The 22,785-nt window shown below is 34.1% G+C and overlaps 1 protein-coding gene across 2 annotated transcripts in view; it reads left to right on the top strand.

Moving 5' to 3' along the window:
* Positions 1 to 3,382, top strand: part of RASGRF1 (Ras protein specific guanine nucleotide releasing factor 1) — a 208,526-nt gene extending 205,144 nt beyond the window's left edge. For both annotated transcript variants that reach the window (XM_012542350.2, XM_031955635.1), the window contains one exon: positions 1,994 to 3,382. In XM_012542350.2, coding sequence (XP_012397804.1) covers positions 1,994 to 2,086 — 93 coding nt within the window. In that variant the 3' untranslated portion in view covers positions 2,087 to 3,382. The remainder of the gene's footprint in view (positions 1 to 1,993) is intronic.
* Positions 3,383 to 22,785: the final 19,403 nt, after the last annotated feature.

The following is a 22,785-nucleotide window of genomic DNA, read 5'->3' as shown; positions in this document are numbered from 1 at the left end:
GGAAGGATGAGCCTGTCAAAGTGTTTCCTCTGAAGGATTATTAGTCAATATAAATCACTCAACATGTTTAATTAGCCTTTAGAAAAAGATATTTACTAAAGTGTTATAGTAATAACGTTGGTACAAAACATCTACCTAAAGTCTATACCACACTCAACAACTAGGAAATAGAGTTCCAGGGTGAAGTGAGCACGACACATGTGGCAAAGGGGTTACCCACAACTGGAAGTCCATTTCTTCCATTGGTAGGATATTCATGAATTTTCTCTTAATCACGCTGTAGCTCTGTCCAAAACTTGCAAAGTTTTGAAGCTACCCTTCTTCAATGTGTCTAGTTTGTCCTTGGTTCCTGATAGTTTGTCTTTGGATTATTGCCACCAGTCACTGCCATCTCTGAAATACTCCCAGGATGACAATGAGAATTTTAGATCTTACCACCCTGTGAAATCAAAAAAGTTATCTCCTAGTCAAGTACTTCTCTCTCAAGGTGTTGACTGGACTGTTCTTTATTCTAGCCTGACAGATGCTTAAATACATATGAAGTGACTCACTATTTTAAAAAAAATTCACAGAATATAACCAAATTTCCTTAACATTACCCCATTTTGTACAATGGACTTCTTTAACTTAGTCTGATGCCTTTGATTATTTGATTTATTGATTGAATCAAGAAAGTGATTATCATCTGTTTCAAGTGACTACTTTTGGAAGTGTTTGACAATTAATTGATTTAATCAAGAAATTTGGGTGATCCCACACTTACATTAGAAATTGGTTTTAAAAAATTCTTGCTCTCACTAGCTAATGTTTCTAAGAATCCATGGACAGTAAAAGTCCCTGCAAACTGAAAAGAGGCAAATATAAAACCAATCTTTTTAAAAGATAAAAATGGAAAAGACTAATGACCATACACCTAGCTATTATTTTACTTGAATTAATGGAAAATTTTTGTCTCCAAAACAGTAATGACTAAAAAATTTGGTGGGTCCCATTTTTTATTCCTTCTTGTCTTTACTTTGCCTATATTCCATCCACTCAAGGACTGGTACTTCAAAATTTCCTATCTCCCAAAGCTCTGTGAACAGCAAGTCACATCCTAAACCTTTCATCACATCATAACATTTTAGAACTATAAGAGACCTTAGGAATCATTTTGTCAAAAAGCCCTCATTTTAGAGGTAAGGGCAAGATAAGGTGGGGGGGTTTTTTAAGTCGAAAAGTTGTGCACAATCTTACAATCAGTTAAAGGCAGAACTAGGACTAAAACCAAGGAGGGAATGAGGGAGGGAGGGAAAGAGGAAAAGGAAGGAGGGAGGGAGGGAGGGAGAGAAGAGAAGGAAGGAGGGGAGAAGGGAGGGAAGGAACAAAGAAAATATGAGGCCTATAAGATGACTGAAGAGCTCTTGGAATTGTTTCTGGATCAAGAGCTCCATTCCTATCTCTAGAGCTAATCCATTGTGTCACAGAGAAATTTATTTCAAGAAAAGTCAACTTTTCAGACTACTCTAGAAACATTTTTTTAAGAAAAATGACATGAAGAAACTAAGACCTTCTTCCCCTTCTAAATTAAAATAGATTTTAGGGGCAGCTAGGTGGCTCAATGGCTAGAGCACTGGATCTGAATCCAAATTCAACCTCCGATTCTTGACACTCATTATCTGTGTGACCCTAGGCAAACCACCTAACCCCAATTTCCTTGCAAAAATAAATAAATGAAGCATACAATTTCAAAAGTGCCAACAAAATGTCCCTTTATATCTTCATTCTCCTATAATTAAGTTTACTTTTCCCAAAGATCAGCATTTAAACTCTAAATTGTAAGATCTTTATAGATAGTTTTTTCAAAATCTGTATCTTAAGTATTGCCTTCTACTGAGATTTTTCATAGAAAATATGTAGTATTTCTGTCATATTGCGGGTTTTAATAGATTTTTGTGGGCTGGCTTGTGATCCTAACCACCCATTTAGAGGATTGCCATTTCATTTTTTTCAGGTAACACAATATTTACTGGACCAATCTTTTGTAATGGATGAAGAAAGCCTTTATGAATCCTCTCTACGAATAGAACCCAAATTACCAACCTGAAGAGCAAACCAGGGAACAGCAGCTAAAGTGTATACATTCTATATGATAATGTACATACTTGTTTTGTTTCTCTTGGACACCCTAGATTTTCTTCTCAGTATGTGCTTCTCTAATGAAATAAAATCATCATTGTTCTTAGATTATTACAGTAGGACTGAAATACAAATGTCAGCATTGTTTAAAATTTCACAACTCAACACTGTTTCCTGCAGTGCCTATTTCTTTTGAACACCTGTATTATTCTATTCTTTTGTTCTCATGCTTCCTCCTCAACAGAGGAAAAATGAACAAAAATATAAGAAGCCCTACACACCAATAATTGCTTCCTTTTTTCCCCAGCCCAGATCCCTGTGGCTCTGATGGGTTAGCAATTCAGGCGCTTACCAGCATATTTTACATTGTTGTTATAAATGGGGAAAACACACATGTACACACACACATATATATATATATATGCCTTTTGAAGTCAAGCCACTTTAAAAAATATGTTCCTGCTGGCAGTGATGTAATTTCAAAGGCAAACTTCTTCAGAAAGAAAGAAAAGAAAAGGAAAAAAAAAAGAAAAAACCCACTGTTTTTAAATTCCCATAACTAAATAATCCTGATGGAATGGAATAGTATAAGCTAGAATTCGTCACACTTTAAGAAGACCGCTATCTCATCTGATGTCATATCACTCATTGTTCTATTAATATAAGATAGCATGAATTACAGTTTAAATAAACTGAATGAGGTTCTATACCTTTGTGAGGAAAACTACCATTGGTGTAACTTATACAATCCATGACTTTTGTAGATTGCTGCCCAGAGTTCATTAATAGTAGGGAACACACACCACAAAAAGTAACTTTTAATATTTCAGCTACATAACAATCATTACAGGCTTATGTTGAGATGCTATAAATCTGTATACCTTGTGATAATCAGTATCATAATGTAGAATTAGAGAAACAATTACCAAGTGTTTTTATTACATATACTGTAATCCTGTCTAAATATCTTCTAGCAGGAATATAGTAATGTAGTGCTTATTCTGTGAATACTACCATGTATTTTTTACATTGTACAGTATATAATACACAATTTAACTTCAAAGTGGCAGGCATGTTCCACTAAAATAAACAGAAGACTTTTGCTGTAAGCAATACCTAGTGGTATGAGAATTCTATTTCAAGTCCTAAAATATTTCAACTTACAGCTTGTTTGGAAAAAAAAAAAAAGCAAAATTTTCATTTTTGTAAAAATATATGTTTCCTGATTACCTCTTGCTAATAAATCTATTCTATCTCAGGGTGAGCAATGAGTTTAGATGTGTTTATCCTGGACTTTTTCTTTCCCATTCAGTTAAAATCAATCTTTCTTTAACACCTTCGATGAACCTGGAGATGTGCAAGGTATTGTGAGGTATGCCAAGGATAGGACATGGACCTTTCCTTGAAAGACTTCTCTGTCTTGCTGGGGAAATGAGACATACACCAATAATAAATAAAAACAAAAGGTGACAGTAGAGATGTGTGCCTGCTGTGAGCAGAGTAGTTGACAGCTTATTTTGCTAAGTGTTAGCTGCCCTCCTAACAAAATGAGCAGATACTAGCAGAGAAGAGGGATCAGGTCACTTTATAAGTCTTCATCCTTAGTACTCAGACAAATGAAAACAAAAAACAAATAATCTGGTAACCAAATTGGGATCCCAAAGTACTATTAGTCTACCAAGAGCCCAGGAAATATGGACACCAAGAGAACTGTTGCAATGACCTGTTAAGTTATTTTCTTCATTCATTCAACAAAGATTTGTTGAAAGCATACTACGAGCAAGGTGCTGCCCCAGGTGCCCAAGGGGTCAAAAGAGATACAAAGAACACATTCCATATCCTCATTGAACCCCCAAAACATCAGAAGATAGGACATTTATACAAATTTAATAAAAGGAAGTCTGTTATAAGATCCAGCTATATGATAGTCATCAACAAACATTTTTAGGTGCTTACTATGTAGCAGCTACTGTGCTGAGCACTGGTAATATGAAGACACACACACGAAAGGAAAAGAAAAATCAGTCCCTGCCTTCAGGAAGTATATATTCTATTGGAAGGGACAATATGTAAATAATTAGTATATAGAAGATATATACACAGTAGACAAAGGCATACCAAGCTTTTCTGACTAAGATGATAAGCAATTATATCTGATACAAGCTGATCTTTCTGCTAAAGAAGATAAAAGGACTTTTTTTTCAATTCTCTTTGCTATAGCTTCTTAGAGAGTATTAATGGCCTTGAAATGAATTAGAAGGAATCATACAGGAAGGAAGCCAGAAAGGGATTCAAAGGTAGTAAAAGGAAATTAGTGTCAAGAACAAAAATAATGTATTCAGGCCAAAGGATGAGATAATTTAGCAGTATTCTTCCCTGGTCAGAGCACATCTAAAGTATTGTGCCTAATTCTGACTACTATACTTTAAAAGAAACATTGACTGACCAGTGGATATCCAGAAAGCAGTAACCAAAATAATGTGGGCTCTAGAAACCAGAAAATAAAAGGAATAATTGAAGAAAATGGCTTAGACTACAAAAGAGAAATGCAAGGAAAGACATGATGCTATCTTCAAATAATAAAAGAGATATCCACATGGAAGATGTGCTCTCTTCTATGTTGCCCCAAATATATAGTAATAATGGCAGGAAATTATATAAAGGCAGATTTCACTTCACTATAAATATCCTTTGATTAAGAGCCAATCCCTCATAGATAAGTGTTCAAATGATATGAACTAAGAGTTTTCAAAAGAATTGCAAATATCAATAACCATATAAAATTGCTCTAAAATTAATAAGAGAAATGAAAACTAAAACAATTCTAATGTTTCACCTGTACCCATCAAATTGGCATTTGGTTAAAAAGAAAGAAAGAAAGAAAAATAGTCAATGAAGGAGGGGAAATGGAAAGAGGCACACAACCTACCTGTTGGTGGAGTTGTAAAATGGTACAACAGGTCTGGAAAACAATTTGGAATACTGCAAGAAAAGTTACTAAACTGTTCATACCTTTTTGATCCAGCAGTACCACTCAAGAAGTCATTGAAAAAATGGTTCCATCAATATATTTTTGTTTTGTATTAGCAAAAAAATAAATAAATAAAACTAGAAACAATGTGGATAACCATCGCTCTGAGAATGGTTGAAGAAATTGTACTATTCTAATATATATGGGAATGTGGGGATATAATGTAAAATATTGTTGTGTCACAAGAAATGACAAATATAAAGGAATTCAGAAAAATATGAAATTTGTTAGAAGTGATACAAAGCAAAAAAAAATTGGAAGTAGGAGAACAATTTACCCAATAATGTAAATGAAAACAATAGATGGCTGGACTCAGATTGAATTCAGTTACCATTATTGGATCCAGAGAACAGATAATGTAACATGCCTTCCTCCTTTTGGTAGAGTATGAGGAGACTATGAATGTCTTATGTTGCAAACCCTGATGGAGTGGTCACTATGTCAGTGTTTTTTCTTAACATTTTCTTTGTTACAAGGGATCATTTCATTGTGTGTATATGTGAAGGGAGGGTTGTACTGGAAAATGATTGTGTTGTAAAAAAAAGATATCAATAAAACTTTTAAAAAAAAAAAAAGAATGTTCTACTAATTAGAGCTGACAACATAAATCAAGTTACCTCATGAGTGAGCCCTCTAGTCACTAAGAAAAAGCAGAGGTTAGTTGGCCATCTGTCAGAGGTCCTATACAAGGAATTCCTACACTAAATAATTAAACTAGATAATTTTTTGGGTCCCTAAAAAAATGTTCAGCAGAATAATTTTTTTTGTTAAATAAATCATATCTAAACATATTTTACATGCTAAACATGTTTTAATCATTACAATGTTTTACCATTAGAATGTTCACCTGTACACAAATCTAGGGTGGGCTAAGAGGTCCAGGATACCAGTGTTGTATTAGAGTTTTGGAGGGGAAATATCTAAAGCACCTATTCTGGGAATGTGGGAGCAATCTTTTGTCAACGAAACCCAGAAGTAAGAGAATACCAAAAATCTTTCTCTCCAAGTATACAGTAATAGTAAGGTAGTACAAGATTTCTCCTCTATCTCTGTATTTCAGAAAATAATCTTTGGTAATTTGAATAATCCTGCACTACTACCCTTGGTAGTTGTAAACTGAGAGTGACAGAGATGCCAGAATGCATTTCCAAACTCTGATGTTATAAGAATCACTAATATAAACAAGAGATGTACCATCCAAGTGAAAGGATGAGAACATCAGACTGAAAAATTATTAAATCAATATGAGATTAGAGAGAGATCTACTTATAAGATATAAGGAGATATGTTCCTGACTCCTGAAAAGTTCTTATTGTGAGGTTTAGGACTATAAGAACCATATTACAAAAAAAAAGACTTTTTAAAAAAGAAATAAGTTCAAAACTGTATTTTTAAGCTGTGATACAAATGGGCAGGGATTTTGGAGTTTGAAAACTAACTCCCTGGGGAAAGGAATAATTCCTGGGAGCTAAGAAAAACTTCAAGAAGTATAAATTGCAAGCTTAATGAAGCAGGATGATGGAAAATACCACAGATCTGAAATTATAACAAAGAATAGCAATCAGAAATATATGCTAAGAAATAACCTGATGTATGAGGTTCATGGAAAGCAACATTATACAACCAAAGAACATCAATGCAGATAAGAAATTTTTGACTTCCTGCTAGAACTATACCAGGACATTATTGTTCATACAATGTTGTTCATACTTTGAGCCTTGTGAACCTCTTCGCTTATAAGGAGTAATAATGAATATACCTCCAGGAAAAAGAGGAATGGGGCAAAAGAAACATGAGATACTGAAGTTCTCAAATTATCTGGAAGAGCACAAAGAATTGGTAATATAAGAAGGCCTCTCAGGTATAATTGAATTTTTTGAATCAGGAGGAAGCCTATGAGATAAGGATTACAGACATGCTCAAAGAATACCTACCCTTGGATGACACTTGAGACTCAAAATCACTAAACCCAAATTTATATCTTTTCCCAAAAACTGCTTCCTTTTTTATTTCTTTATTTTAATAAGTAGTATAGCCCAGTGTTTGAAAACTGTTTCATCTATGTTTGAAACCTGGCTATTATCTATCTATATTTTTATTTTAAAAATATAGCTTTCCCCATGTTCATTTTATTTCTATCTCATTAATATATCTCATCCCTATCTACATCTTTCAATTTTCACTTCCATGATCCTGTTCCAGATGCTTATTATAATTCAGCTTTCAGGCTATTGCAAAAGTCTATAGCTGGGATACTCAGCTTTACTCTCACTCCAATCTTTCACTAATGCTACAGATTAATATTTTTAAAATATATTTTATTTGCAGATCTATATTCTCTACCTCACTAAACACAACCCTCTTAGTGATAAAGCAAGAAAAACTAAGACCTATTAACATGTGTATAATCACAATAAAGCAAATACACATACTGACTATGTTCAAAAAATATTATATCTTAGTCTATATTCAGAGTATATCACATCTTAAGCAGGAGATAGGTGATCTAGTTCATCGAAGCCTCTAGAATTACGATGGGTCATTGTGTTGATCAGTTCCCAACTCTTTCAAAGCTATCTGTTTCTATAATATTATTGTTATTATATAATTTGTTCTCCTGGTTTTGCTCACATTACTCTGCATCAGTTCATTCAAGTCTTTCAAGGTCTCTCTGAAATTACTTCATAAACTCTATTACCACAATAGTGTTCCATCATGTTCATGAATCATAACTTATTCATCCATTCCCTAATTGGAGAGTACCCCCTAAGTTTCCAATTCTTCTGCAGATTGCTCTTTCTTATGTGGGATTTCTATGAAAATTGCAGAGTGATATTGAAAAGGAGCCAGGCTTTTCATGAACCACACCCAAAATGACAAAAGTGACATTTAAAAATTGATTTAAAATGTTATTAAAAAATTTGAAGTCACCAAAAATCCCATAAAATAACTGATATTTCAACATATCTATGATATCATCAATATAGACCATTGTTCTAATAGTGCAGACAAGTAGTATCAAACTCAAATAAAAACAGGGACCACAAAATCATACAGAAGGATCTCTGGATGTCAATACTGATTTACTTTAAAATGTAATCTTATCTATATTATATTTTTATTTATTTTGTTAAATATCCCCCAATTCCATTGTAATGTGATTTACTTGGGAGAGAAGTCAGTGAACTGTATGTTTCTACATCTCTGGGGTAAATCTAATCCCATATGACTCTTGTTCATGTTCTCCCATAAACTTTCCACTAGGAATTCATTAAACACACTGAGAAACTTATATGAGTATCAGTGCATCACATAAGTTATACCCCCTATTATCCCTGCTTCTTATTATTCTACACAACATGTCCACCTCATTTTCTGGTCATATATCTCTTTGAGAACAACTTTTGTGCTGAATCTTATGTGCAGTTCTTTGTTGGTAATCTGATATAGCACATACATATTCATGATGTAACTTTTCATTGCCCTTTTAATAAGTCATAATTTGATTCTTTTGGTACAGTTTTTTAAGTAACAGTCTAAGAGAAACATTAGCAAGGTGCCAGAAAATATATATACCAAATATGAGCAGAAATATATCTAAAGCCACAATTTACGATTTTTCCACCTGATAAAATAATATCAAATAGTCCCTTAACTCAGTTTTATAAGAAAATTTGAGTGGACACAGGATATCTTGTAACAACATGAAGATGCTTCTGGGAAAACTGTAGCAGAAAGGGTGAAGGAAACAGGGAAGTGATGTCACCCAGGAATAGGATAAAATGGAAAGGAACATGCCACCTGTTTTTACTTTGTGCTAAGTTCAGTTTTAACTATAATACCTGAAGGACTGCAAGTACTATGTCACCCTTTATATTTCAGCATTCTAGGGCAAAGTCCTTTTTGTCTTATCCTGCATACAATTATGATTGTATCAGAAACAATGCAAGAGTCCTGATCTATGGTCTCAAATGGATAATAATAACACTCAAAGAATTAAAAAATGAATTTCTGCAGAGATTTTTTTTTAATGACAAAAGATATTAAACTAAGAGCTGAATGCACCTGCAAAATTCCAGAAAGAATTAAAGGAAGAAATTAAATCCAGGAAGGAGACAATGGGGAAAATACATAGAAAAATACAATAGGCACAACCAAAAATAGGATAATGCAATGCAGGAGAGAATGGCAGTTAATGTTCAGATAATAAGTCAACTTGAAAAAGACTTGTAAGCAATGAAGATGACTGTAACAGATTTGGAGGTCAAATCAAAGAGAGAAAACATTAGAAATATTAAACTTCCAAAAAAATTTAAAGAATAAGAATTTTTTAATTTCAAGAAGATTTCCAATAATTTTGAAGGAAAAAAAAAGACAGTATGCAAACAAAAATATTCTGCCACACTCCAACAATAAGGAAGTTAAAGTCAAGTACTTTGCCAGCGTACTTTAAACCCACCATTTCCTCCAAGAAAATTGCCTCCTTTCTTTTCAATTACTAATGATCCTTATCCCCATAGGCCTCAGTTAGCACATGATGTATATCTTTCTTAAGCTCTTCTCATGTATTTGTAGCAAATGCTAGGATATTTGCCCCTTTCAGTACATTTATGCTCTATATAATTGGCAAAAATATAGCCTGTTTTAGAAACTGGAAAATGAATGGATGCCCATCAATTGGAGAATGGTTGGGTAAATTGTGGTATATGAATGTTATGGAATATTATTGTTCTGTAAAAAATGGCCAGCAGGATGAATACAGAGAGGTTTGGAGAGACTTACATGAACTTATGCTGAGTGAAATGAGCAGAACCAGGAGATCATTATACACTTCAACAACAATACTGCATGAGGATGTATTCAGATGGAAATGGATGTCTTCGACAAAAAGATCTAATTCAGTTCCAATTGATCAATGATGGACAGAATCAGCTTCACCCAGAGAAGAACCACTGGGAAATGAGTGTAAACTGTTTGCATTTTTGTTTTTCTTCCCAGGTTATTTTTACCTTCTGAATCCAATTCTTCTTGTGCAACAAGAGAACTCTTCGGTTCTGCACACATATATTGTATATAGGATATACTATAATATATTTAATATGTATAAGCCTGCTTGCCATCTAGGGGAGGGAGTGGAGGGAGGGAAGAGAAAAATCAGAACAGAAGTAAGTGCAAGGGATAATGTTGTAAAAAAAAATTGCCCGCCCTTTTTGTAGTGGCTAAAAACTGGAAACTGAATGGATGTCCATCAGTTGGAGAATGGCTGAATAAATTGTGGTATATGAATATTATGGAATATTATTGTTCTGTAAGAAATGACCAACAGGATGATTTCAGAAAGGCCTGGAGAGACTTACACGAACTGATGCTGAGTGAAATGAGCAGGACCAGGAGATCATTATATACTTCAACAACAATACTATATGATGACCAGTTCTGATGGACCTGGCCATCCTCAGCAACGAGATCAACCAAATCATTTCTAATGGAGCAGTAATGAACTGAACTAGCTATGCCCAGAAAAAGAACTCTGGGAGATGACTAAAAACCATTACATTGAATTCCCAATCCCTATAGTTATGCACACCTGCATTTTTTATTTCCTTCACAAGCTAATTGTACAATATTTCAGAGTCTGATTCTTTTTGTACAGCAAAATAACGTTTTGGTCAGGTATACTTATTGTGTATCTAATTTATATTTTAATATATTTAACATCTACTGGTCATCCTGCCATCTAGGGGAGGAGGTGGGGGGGTAAGAGGCAAAAAATTGGAACAAGAGGTTTGGCAATTGTTAATGCTGTAAAGTTACCCATGTATATATCCTGTAAATAAAAGCTATTAAATTAAAAAAAAAATAAAGAAAAAAAAATTGCCCATGCATATGTACTGTCAATAAAAAGTTATAATTTTTAAAAAAAGAAAAGAGAGCATAGCCTGTTGGAAAGAGGAAAAGGAGATGAGGAAAGAATGAGAAGAGAAGGAGAAAGGAAGATAGAGCAGAAAAGACAGAGAGAGTGAAAGAGAAAAAGACATTCTAAACTCAAAAGACAGAAATGGAATTAGAGAAAATGAGATTGAAAAATATAAGAGAAGAAAGATTCCTTCCACTGTTTCCCACACTCAACATTTAAGCAACAAAAAAAAATAGAGTACTGAATAAGACAGGACTTATCTGTATATCTGTTCTATAACAATCTTCAAACTCAGAACTCTATTTCTGGAGATTTAGAGAATCAAACAACAAGAGAGTTTGAAGGAACCTTAGAAATCATCCAATTTAATCCATACCTGAATTCCTTCTCTATTGCTTACACACACACACACACACACACACACACACACACAAATGGTCATCCATCCTGAGATTGAATATTTTTCCATTGAGAGGGAGCCCATACCCTCACAAGGTATCCCAAAAAGTTAATCTTTGGATAATTCAGATTGTTAGGAAGTTTGGATATATCTTTGGGACTAATGGTTGCTCATTCAATCTTGTTTTCTTCCTTTTAATAAAAGTTTCTCTGTAAAGTTGTGAACTGCATGTTTGCAAGAAAGGAGTTGGTCTCAGTATACTAAGGACAAAATGTGTACATGTTCCCAGGTTTCCTGGGTATTATAGGTTATGAATCAAGAAACTGGGAAAAGCCCCCAAAGTGTACCTGGGTCTTTTATGTCATATTTTTATATGTTAGTTATTTGTGGGTGTTATATTCCATATTAGATTGTAAACTCCATAAGAACTGACACTATGCCTTAGTTAATCTTTGTATATCCTCCAGAATTTAACGCACTATTCTGAACATAATAGATGATAATAAATGTTTGTTCGAGTTGGTTCTTGAGTTTATTGTTCCTTTTCAAATTTCCACACTTCCATGCTAGTTATTAATTGAATCAACACATGAAGAGTGGCTTTAAATATAATATAAAATATAGTCAGTATTAACTTCTATTATAGTACTTAAAAAAAACTTCAAAATTAGAAGTAATGGACTTTTATGCTTATGATGCAAAACTTTCCTACTCAATTCTACAAAACTACATTCACTTAAGGTTGTTCCTTTTGGATTCATGACAGTATCATAATTGAGAAATGGACTAGGATTTTGCCAGAAATCAATATAAAATAATTTGCATTGTACATGGTATCAATTACATTAAGATATGTAATGGGTACAGTTTTTATATAAAATAAATGCATTTAACAAGAGAAAAAAAAAGATATAGTCACACCAAAAAAACAAGGGTAGTCCATTAGCACTATAAGTATTAGAGACCTAGAAATTCTAATCCTATTCCTGCTCTCATGAAACCATCTTAGTAAAGCACTACTAAATCAGAACCAACATAAGTAACAGAACTAAGATTAGCTGCTTCATATTTTGAAAAGAATATAGGTTCTAATTCATAGGGTTGCTCAATGTAAAGTGCCATAGACAACATACTATGATATTTGAAACAAACGTGTATTAACTTGAACTTGGATGAGAAAATTGAGTTAAACATTTTATTGACACAACAAATCTAAAGTCCAAGTAATGAGTTGTGAGTAAAAATAAAAAAACGTAGATGCCAGAACAAAATTGCTCAATTATTTATAATTTAAAGTGCAATAAAAACCTGATTTCTTCCCTCTAATTTCTATAACTTAACTTATATATCATTTAAATATGTCAGGAAATATTATTTAAAATAATTTTGAATACATTATGCTTAATGTATCTTTTTCTTGCACTTTTAAAATAATGAGGTGCTTCCATTTTGTACTGTGTAACTTAAAGGAGTGAATTTTATCCTTGGTTTATTGTAATATCTAAGTATAATTTTCAAAATTATGATAGATTTCATTATAAAAAATAAGTAAATTACATACAAATAAAAGGAACTTCGCCAAAGTATGGCTTCATTACCTTCACGCAGATCAATCATTTTACCACAACCCAAAACTTAAAGAGTTAGATATCCTCTTTACTTTCTAGTCTTAAAACTCACAATCCCTCTTTTTTTCTGTATCTTTTCTTCAATCATTTATAAAGGTAGTGCTTTAGAGTAGGAAAAGCATTGGAATTAAGGCAGGAAAATTTAGATTTATCTCTTATCTATAACATTCATTAGCTTTATGACCAGGGACAATTTACCTCTCTGAAACTCAGTTTCTTAATCCGTGAAAAAAGAATAATAATATGTAAACTGGTTAAAGAGAGGACAATTGGAGGTTCAAATTACAGACTCCACAAGTATGACTTCCCCAGTTCCCCTAATTATAGAGCAGAATATAAAGCAAGATGTAGAAGAGATCATAGAGTTAGAACTGAGAGGAATCTGATGGCCATTAAGTTCAATCTCTATATTTTACAGATAAAAAAACCAACGCACAGATTCTTGGAACTGACAGATTTCTCTCTTTATAAAGACAAAGCAGATAAGGGTCTTTCCCAGATCTGACAAAGAGAGTGTGACATTCCTGTCTCATGAAAAAGGATAAAGCTTAAGATTCTGAGTCTTAAGCCAAAACAGACAGAAGAGAGACTACTTCTCCTCTTATTGAGGAGAAGCATCAAACAAGCTGAGAATTCCAACTAATGCCAAAAACTGGAAGCAGAAAACTCCATGAGAAACTCCATAACATGTGCCCCATGGAGCAACACCTGCAGAGACAGTAAAACCAATGGAGCAATTCCTAGAATAACAACATGTGCACCAAAGAATGAATTATATATGATACCAGTAGGGAGCAGGCCCAGCAGAAGCAGAATGACAAACCAGAAGGCACCAGCAGCTTTGAAGTAATGTAGGACTCCAAGAAAATCTTCATTAGATTTAAAGTTTTCTGTGAGTCATTCAAAACCATACCTAATAAGTCTTCACTGATATGTTTGCTTTTAGTAGCCAGATAAAGACTCAATTAGACCAAAATTCTATACAGACATTAATCAAAATATCACAATAAGAAAAATAGCAATATAACATCTCCTTCACAATCCAGATCATGAATATACTCGCTATCATTGAGAAGAGTTAATGTACCTAGGAAATAAATGGCGAGCACACACCTGTGGGTAACGTATATGACCCAGGGCATACATATCAAGGGAAAGTCATGTCCCTACTACTCCACCACTACTAGTATCTCCAATGATATCATTGTGCTGCTGAGCTTGCTCCCCACCGGTCCTTTGTTGCCTACCATCTCTTCCAGTTTTGTGGTCTCACATCTGGTCCTTTTCCAGGTGTCTCATAGTTGGTTACTAGACCTTACACCAGTAGCTACATGATCATCCAAAAAATGTTTATCAAGCAGTACCTGCTCTTTCCAAGGCATTATGTTAGTCAGTGGGGGTACAAAGGCAAAAACAGAATAGCCTTTGTGCTCAAGAAGCTTATCATTCTTCTGTAAAGAATATAACAGATAATCAAAAGAGGAAAATACAAAGAAAAATTGAAGAGGCAGAGAGCAATCACCAGCAAAGGGATCAGGGAAGAATTCACAGATGAATCTGAAAGACAGAAAACAGAAGGAAATTTTTTTAGGCATGGCCAATAAATGTACAATAACAAGGACCATTTGTTGGATTTTTTTTTTAAATAAACTATCTGTAATGGAGTTTGGTTGGAAAGGAGAGCTCATGAAAGTGGGTAAAATTAAATAAGAATGGAAGGATATGTGGAAGTTGGAAAAGCAAGAGTCTTCAGTGCCTAACTAGGGAGTGAATATTTCATCGTTTAGGTCAATGGTGCCAAACTCAAATAGATTTGGGGGCCACTAAACAATATATACAGATCCCTGCAGGTCACATATTGATTTAGAAAATCATATATTGATATAATATGTTTTGTTGCATTTTTATTCACTTTCATATTTCTCAATTTCATTTTAATTTGATTCAGGTCCCTCTTGAGAGTATTGTGGGCCATATGTAACCTACAAGGGCTACATATTTGACAACTCTGCTTTAAGTAATGGGAAGTCACTGAAGGTTTTTGAAGAGGGGAGTAATATAATAAGATCTTTACTTTAGGAAGTTGAAGCTGTGAGAATAATATATATTGGAGAGGTAAAAAGGTGAAAGCAGGAAGAAACCAACTAAGAAGTTATCATTCTTTAAATTTTTAAAGTAATGTAAGCCTGAGAAAGTGAAGTGAAGTGAGTGAAAAAAAGTTAATATATAAAAAACAATGAAGGCAGGATTGATAACATTTGGCAATTGATTAAATATGGGAGTTGAGAGAGAGAAATTTCATGGATGTCTCTGAGATTACCAAGTTTAGATGAGTGAAAGTAAAGTGATATCCTCCACATAAAATGAAAAGTTTGGAGGAGGAGAAAGCTTTTGGGGAATCAACAAATTACATTACCTACATGAGTGTGAGGTGCTTATGGAACTAATCCAGGAGATTACAATAGTCAGTTAATGATTCATTACTGGATAAAAGAAAAAATGAAATGATATTTACTAAACACCAGGTACCAGACAATGTGCTAAATTCTGGTATATAAATTTTTAAAATTAAGACAATTTTTGCTCTCAAGGGCTTTATATTCTAAGCTGACTACAATTCAACTTTGTACCTCTGTCTACTACCCACTTCCAACCCAAAGTAATAATGCACACATTAGTTACTTAATAAAAACTTGAGATATATTGAATCTTGTTGCATATTTTAAGGAATGCTTTGTTACCTTATGATTTCTTAAGTTACTTTTAATAAAAATGTTGTTTCCTTGAATAGGAGAAGCAATGATTTGCAACCGTAGGAATGTTCAGTTCAATCTTGCCCCTAGTTGAGAAGAAAGAGGGGCTGGCGAGAAGAGAAGAGTAAAAGAATCTTAAGAAGTACAAAAGACAGTTTGACCTGAGAGACTATCTTTGGGCTGCCTGATTAAGTTCCTCACAATGGAACTAAAAGTCCCTGAGACTTAGAACTCTCCTAAGAGTTGTTATCAACCGCTCTGAAAAGAAATTGAATAGCAGCTGCAATTCAGCAAAAACCCCAGAAGATGGCAGTACAGTAAAAAAGCAATCCAAGCGATGACTTCATCAGTTGTGTGGTTGAAGCAGGAGAAGGCAGCTCCAAAAGCATACAGATGTTCCTTCCAGTGGGGATAGAGCCCTAGGACTGTAGATTGTCTGGGCTACACATGTTCATTCTCTCATCAATGGAGTGAGAATAATGTGTGCTATGTACATAGAGAGATCTTCCTTATTATTTAATAATAATTCTGTTTAAATGGCTTTGATCTTGAGTTAATGTGTTCTCTGGTTTATTCTAATTTTTTTTTTGAGCACCAGAGTGAGTGGTGCTGTTTTATCCTTGGTTTGTTTAGTTTTGGCGTGTTTTTTTTAAATAGATGCTGAGCATGGCTTAAAACTGGATTTAGCTTTCATATTTGAGGGGTACCAAGATTATATGTCAAAGAAAAGAAGGAAATAAAAAGGCATTGAAAAACAATTAAACTTATTTTTCCAACCTTGTCTTTGAATGAAGTTTAGTTAAAACATGAATTTATTATTTGCAAGAATGAAATCTCTATCTGATATTCACTCACTCCTTCATTTGCTCCTATCTTCTTTAATTTCCTAACTTTTCATCTTTTCCTGTTCTCACCTATTCTTTTTATTCCTTTTTTCTTTATTCACCTGTTTTTCTAACTCCTACTACATATTGCTTCCTTTTCTTTGAAGTCATATACATGCACATATATTAAAGCTTTGTTCTGAAACAATGTTTTTGTTTAGTTTTAACTTGCCCATCTCAATATAAATTAATAATCCACTTGGCTTAAAAATGAGCAATGTCTTATAAGTGCTGAGTATTAAATCTTTGGAAAGCTAAGTCCAGCAATGCAATAGGACCACTAAGTTTCCGGGAAAAGAAAGGAAATTTTTCCCTGAACAAGGTTTCAGAGCAACTTCCAGGGTTCAATTGCTACCTACATGCTGATAATGCCTAAATCTACATATCTGTTCCTAATATAAGTCCTAAATTTTGGTCTAGCCTTTTTTGAAATATCCACATAAATAACCCACAGACATCTCAAATTTACTTTGTTCAAAATAAAATTCATCATATTTCCTCTAAATCCATCTCTTTCCCAAACTTCCTCATTTTAGTCAATCATTCAACACTTATAAAGTAACTAAGTGGACAGAGGGAGGGAAGAAGAGAAACAAGGAGAGAGGGAGAGAGAGAGGAAGGGGAGAAGGGAAAAAGGAAAGGGAAGTTGCTCTCAAAAAGTTTTCTTTTTCTCTTTTGCACCTCTGAACCCTCCCAAGATATATTGGAGTGTACTAGCTAGATTTGTTTCTTAAGGACTAGGCCTTAAACCAAAACCAATCTGATTTTCATTGGCCATCAATAGGTCCTAGGCCACTCCCCATTTGGTCATTTTTTTGGGTCCTGATTGACTCAGATTGAATATAAATAACAATTGTTTCTGCTTTGGCCAGAAACCCTGATGATCTTCACCTCTCAGATTAATTCATGAATTTATTTATTTAGATTTTTTTTTTTTTGGAGAAGGTGAAAGAGGAGATTCTTTGCCTCAATTCCCACCTAGCCTTAGCTTAAAAGGCATAGGTCTCCCATTTCACCCAAGGCCATCTCCAGTCATCCTGATCTGTACCTGACCACTGGAACCAGGTGGCTCTGGAAGAGAAAGTGACTTTGCCCAGCCCTCCCTCCCTCAAATCTAATTTACTTGCATATCATGGCATCACTTCCCTGATGTTATGGTCCTCTTCCAGAATGAAGAACAAACAGCAATAAAGTAACCATTATATGCCACACACAAGGCAGCTAAGCACCATAAGACTGTACAGAGCGCCAGGTCTGGAGTCGGGAAGCCTCATCTTCCTGAGCTCAAATCTAGCTTCACTTACTAGTTGTACAATTTTGTGCAAGTCACTTGCCCCTGTTTGCCTCAGTTTCCTTATCTGTAAAAATGAATTGGAGAAAATGTTAAACTATTGCAACACTTTGCCAAGAAAACCTCAGATGGGATCATGAAGAATCAAACATTTGACTGAAACAAATAACAAATAACATGTACCAAGTTGACCTGTGCTAAATACTACAGATTAAAAAAAAAAAAAAAAAAAGGTAAAAGACAATCCTTACCCTAAATTAGCTTCCATTTCTATAATGGGGAAACATAATACAAAAGAAAGCTGAAAAGCAAGTGGTATGGGAGTGTCCCATTGAGACAAACACATAGAGAGGTTCAGAAGAGTATAGCCAGATGAGAAATGAATGACTGTTCAAGAAGTCCCCTCTCAAATGAAGGTTCTGGGAGGGACTCTCACTCTCCACCCTCCAATCAGAGGGAAGGAAGGGAAGGGAAAAGGGAATAAGAAGGAGTATTTATACAGGACCTCCTATGTGCCAGGACTAGGTTAAGCAGGGCTCTATGGTAGAGGGAACTAATGAGATATATGTGACTTCTAGGGCTTGAATGATCTTCCAAGATGAAGAGTTTCCTGGGATATGACAAAAGAATCCAGAGGACCACAACCAGCTGATAAATGACTATTAACAATATCACCATCCTTCTAATCAAACAGGTTTTTAGAATTGGGTATAGAATTGGGTTTTTAGAATTGGCATAAAGATTTTTGGGAATCCTGTCTAATAACATGATAGAAGAAGAAAAAAAACTTTGAAAGACTTTAGAACTTTCAAAATAGTGACAAACTTCAAGTCCAAAAGAATGAAGATGAAACCTACTACTCACCTCATAACAGAGAGTTGATAAATTTAACATTCAAAGGCATTTTCAGATATACATGGCTAATTTGTAGGACTTTATTCTGCTACACTATATAGCTATGTTCTGAGAGCTTTTTTAAAACTGTGCAGTGGGAGAAGTAGGACAGACAGATTAATTTTTAATGCATGTTAATTGAAAAATGGAATGGAAATTTGCAATCTTGTATGTATTATAATTTTCTCTTCTTTGTATATAGAAGTGTTTGTGGTTTTGAGAGTTTATCAAGTTCAGAATCCAAAAGAAAAAGTATTATTTTTTTAAGAATATAAATTCCAAGAGAGCAGGGATTAGCTTTCTTTTTATATTTGTATACTCAGCATCTAGCACAGTGCCCACTATATAAGTATTTTATGAAAACTTTTTCATTCATTGAGCAAGATACCATCAGGTAAACATAAGAATGAGGAAAGAATTCATTTGTCATTTCTTGAGGGAGGAGTTGTAGGTGGGACAATCCCAGGGCTCCACCGACATCCTCATCATGTCAAAGAATTCCAGAAGACCACCAACATATAGGTTGGATCCTTTACAGAGAACTTATGGGAAAACATGGACAAGAGTCAAACAGAATGGGCAGACATGAATATGTTGTGGCCTGCATGCTTGGAAAGAACAACCAAATCATCGCCATCACAGATTCATTGGGGTATATGAGTGTCTGGGCTATACAAAGGCAAAAGGAAGAAAGGAAGAAAACAAGCATGTATTAGGAACCTATTATATGCCAAGCACTGTACAAAATGCTTTATAAATTTTATCTTGTTTGATTCTCACAAAAGTCGTAGGAGATAAATGCTATTGTCATCTCCATTTTACAGTTGAAGAAACTGAAGCAAATTGAGATTAAGTGATTTGCTCAGGTTCACATAGCTAATAAGTATCTAAGACTGGATTTGAACTTTGGTCTTTCCTGACTCCAGGCCCAGGTTCTATTCACTATGCAATACAAATACAAAAACTAATTATTCTGTTCCTATAATCACATAGCAATTTTAATTTGTAATAAATTATATTGTTCTCCGATTTTCAGCAAGGATTCCTGGTGGATAGTCAAGTGATCTCATTGCTCAGGGAAAAGAGGCAGAAAAAATCTAGAAGCATCCCTGCTGTCTCATTGAGACACCTAAAAAATATATTAATGAGGAGGGAGCAATGAACTAGAGACCTAAAGGAAATACAAACTCTGAAGGAGCATCTGTGTCACTCAAAAAGAAACTTAGGGAATGTGAAAATGAACAAAAAAATTTTAATAAGCTTTTGAAAACTATTTTACTATCCTAACAATCTTTAGGTAATTCTAAGTCTTTGTAGCAGCCATCTAAATTCACAGAAACAAAAGAGCTCTAATGTTATTTTTCTTCTCCTTTTTGCAATTTCCTACATGGTTAATCAATCAATTGAATAATGTTTTTCCTCACAGAAGTTTCCCATACATTTTGTTTTGTAGTACTAATCATTTAAAATGTTCCAATAAAAAACCACAGAGAAATATTGGTCTCAGAAACAACTACTTTATAGATATGTATGTAAAATAAATAATAAGAAGGTTATTTTGCATTTACATAATCTGTGAAGTTGTAGTTCATTAAAAACAAGTGAGAGTGGGAGAAAAGAAGAAGAATAGCCAGAAATGACTGTCATTTAAAAACAAAAGTTGTCAATAAAACTTTGAAAAGAAAAAAGAGAGGAGGAAAAAAAATATATGTAAGGATAATGAAAAAGGTTTAATTTTCTCAAGGTTTACTAAGAAAAGAAAATTATCCCATTCCTGAAATTCTAAAGCAATCTTAGTTATTTGTGTAACCCTAGGAAGAAAAAAAGAATTTATTAATACCCTGATTCTTGACAGAAAAAATATGTCATTTTTTTCTATCAGGAAAAGGTTCAAGAAAAGTTCAAAATTGGTCCCTCCTGGACATCTTACTTTCAAGCAGCTTATTTTTTTTAAAAAGGCATTGAGATTCATGACCAAGATATATTCTGCTTCTCAGGACAACAGAGGTTATAAAGAAAGGAGCTAAAGTATCAAAGAAACTAAGAAAAATTAGTAATATGAAGACTTAATAGTAATAACTGACATTTATAAAACGCATTAAAGTTTACAATGAAATATTTATTATTAAAACCCATGAAGAACACCCTCAACAATGCAGCTCAGCACCTTCTCTACAAGTTCAAGTTTTAGAGAGTTGACGGAGTCATTGAAAGATTAATTGACTTGTCCAATATGCATTAAAGATCCCACATGAATCCAGATAGTCCTGATTCAAAAAAAAAAAACAAAAACATGTCAATCAATCAGTGCTTAATATTTATTAAGCATTTACTATATGCCAAGTGCTGTGCTAAGTATCTCTTTCAATACACAACTCTTTAAAAATACATTATTTCTGTAACCTATTCCCACACATTGACCCCTTACCTATTTGAATTATTATTTTCCCTGCCTCAAAGAGAGAAGAGCTGACAGAACATTTATGATGGTCCTTCTCTTTCTTCTCTTCTTTCTGTCCCTTCCCCTTTCCTATAACTCTTGGGGAAATTCACACTTTAAACAGGCAAACATCATTTGAAAGGTCAGATAAGTTACAAAACTTAGATGCAGAGGCAGAGGTCTAGAATTCATCTTTCGGTCCATTTCTCTTTGTGCCAGTCACTTAATATCAATTTATTAAATGTTTCCGAAACAGTCCAAAGAAACTTTGGATAGAAAATGCCACCTGCATCCAGAAAAAGAATTATGGAGATTGAATATAAATCAACACATCCTGTGTTCAGTTCTTTTTTTCTGGGGGGTTTTTCCCTCTCCCATAATTTTTCCCTTTTGTTCTGATTTTTCTCATAAAGTAATATGTATTAAAATTAAGTTAAATTTTTTAAAAACATATTAAGTGCTAACTATATGTGAGGTTGGGATGGGGTAGAGTCAAAATAGTGGAGCAAAAGGTCACAACTGCCAAACTTACACCAAAACTTCTCCTATAAAATGACCAAACAAAATGCCAAATCAAATTCTGAGAGGTAAAGCCAACAATGTCACATGAGTTATTTTTCTAGCCTAGAGCAGCTTAGGAAGACCAAAAAAAAAAAAAAAAAAAAAAAAAAAAGAGTTGTGGACACTGAAGTGGAAACTAAACAGACCAGAATGCAACAACAACTATGGGCCTTAGGAACAGCAGTTGCAGTAGTAGATGTACAAGAATGAGGAGGAGATTAAAACCTACTCAGAAAAAAATTCCAGGAGACTGCTGTTCTTCTATTAGATATAGTAGTAGGTGCCATTTGGTAGTCCTGTAGCCTTTTACTCAGTTCTAGGTCATAGTTTCAGAACAGAAAGGAGAAATTGCAGCTTTCAGGGAATAGGGGCCCTAGTTGACTTAGGACCAGAATACAGATCAAGAGAGCAATAACCAGACCTTTCCCTGGATCACACCATTTTAAAAACACTGAAAACTTATAGGCCTCAGATCAAGCTACAGAAGCTCACACAAGTTATCCTTTACCCCAAATCCCAAATGTGAGCAGAGTCTAACTCTAACATAAAGTTAAAATCAAGAAATAGGCTGGACCAATAGTCAATGACTATAGTAATCTAGTGTTTAATAAACCCAAAGACTCCAGCTTCTGGGATAAGAACTCATTATTTGGCAAAAATTGCTGAGAAAACTGGAAAATAGTATGGGAGAAACAACGCATTAACCAACACCTAACACTCTATACCAAGATAAGGTCAAAATAGGTTCATGATTTAGATATAAAGTGTGATACTATAAGCAAATTAAGAGAACGAGGAATAGTCTGCCTCTCAGATCTGTGGAGAAGGAAGGAATTTATGACCAAAGAAGAACTAGAGAAAATTATGA

Source organism: Sarcophilus harrisii, chromosome 2, assembly GCF_902635505.1.
Source record: "Sarcophilus harrisii chromosome 2, mSarHar1.11, whole genome shotgun sequence".
Lineage (NCBI taxonomy): Eukaryota > Metazoa > Chordata > Mammalia > Dasyuromorphia > Dasyuridae > Sarcophilus > Sarcophilus harrisii.
The sequence above is the reverse complement of the archived record's forward strand: the minus strand, read 5'-3'. Positions and strand labels throughout refer to the sequence as shown.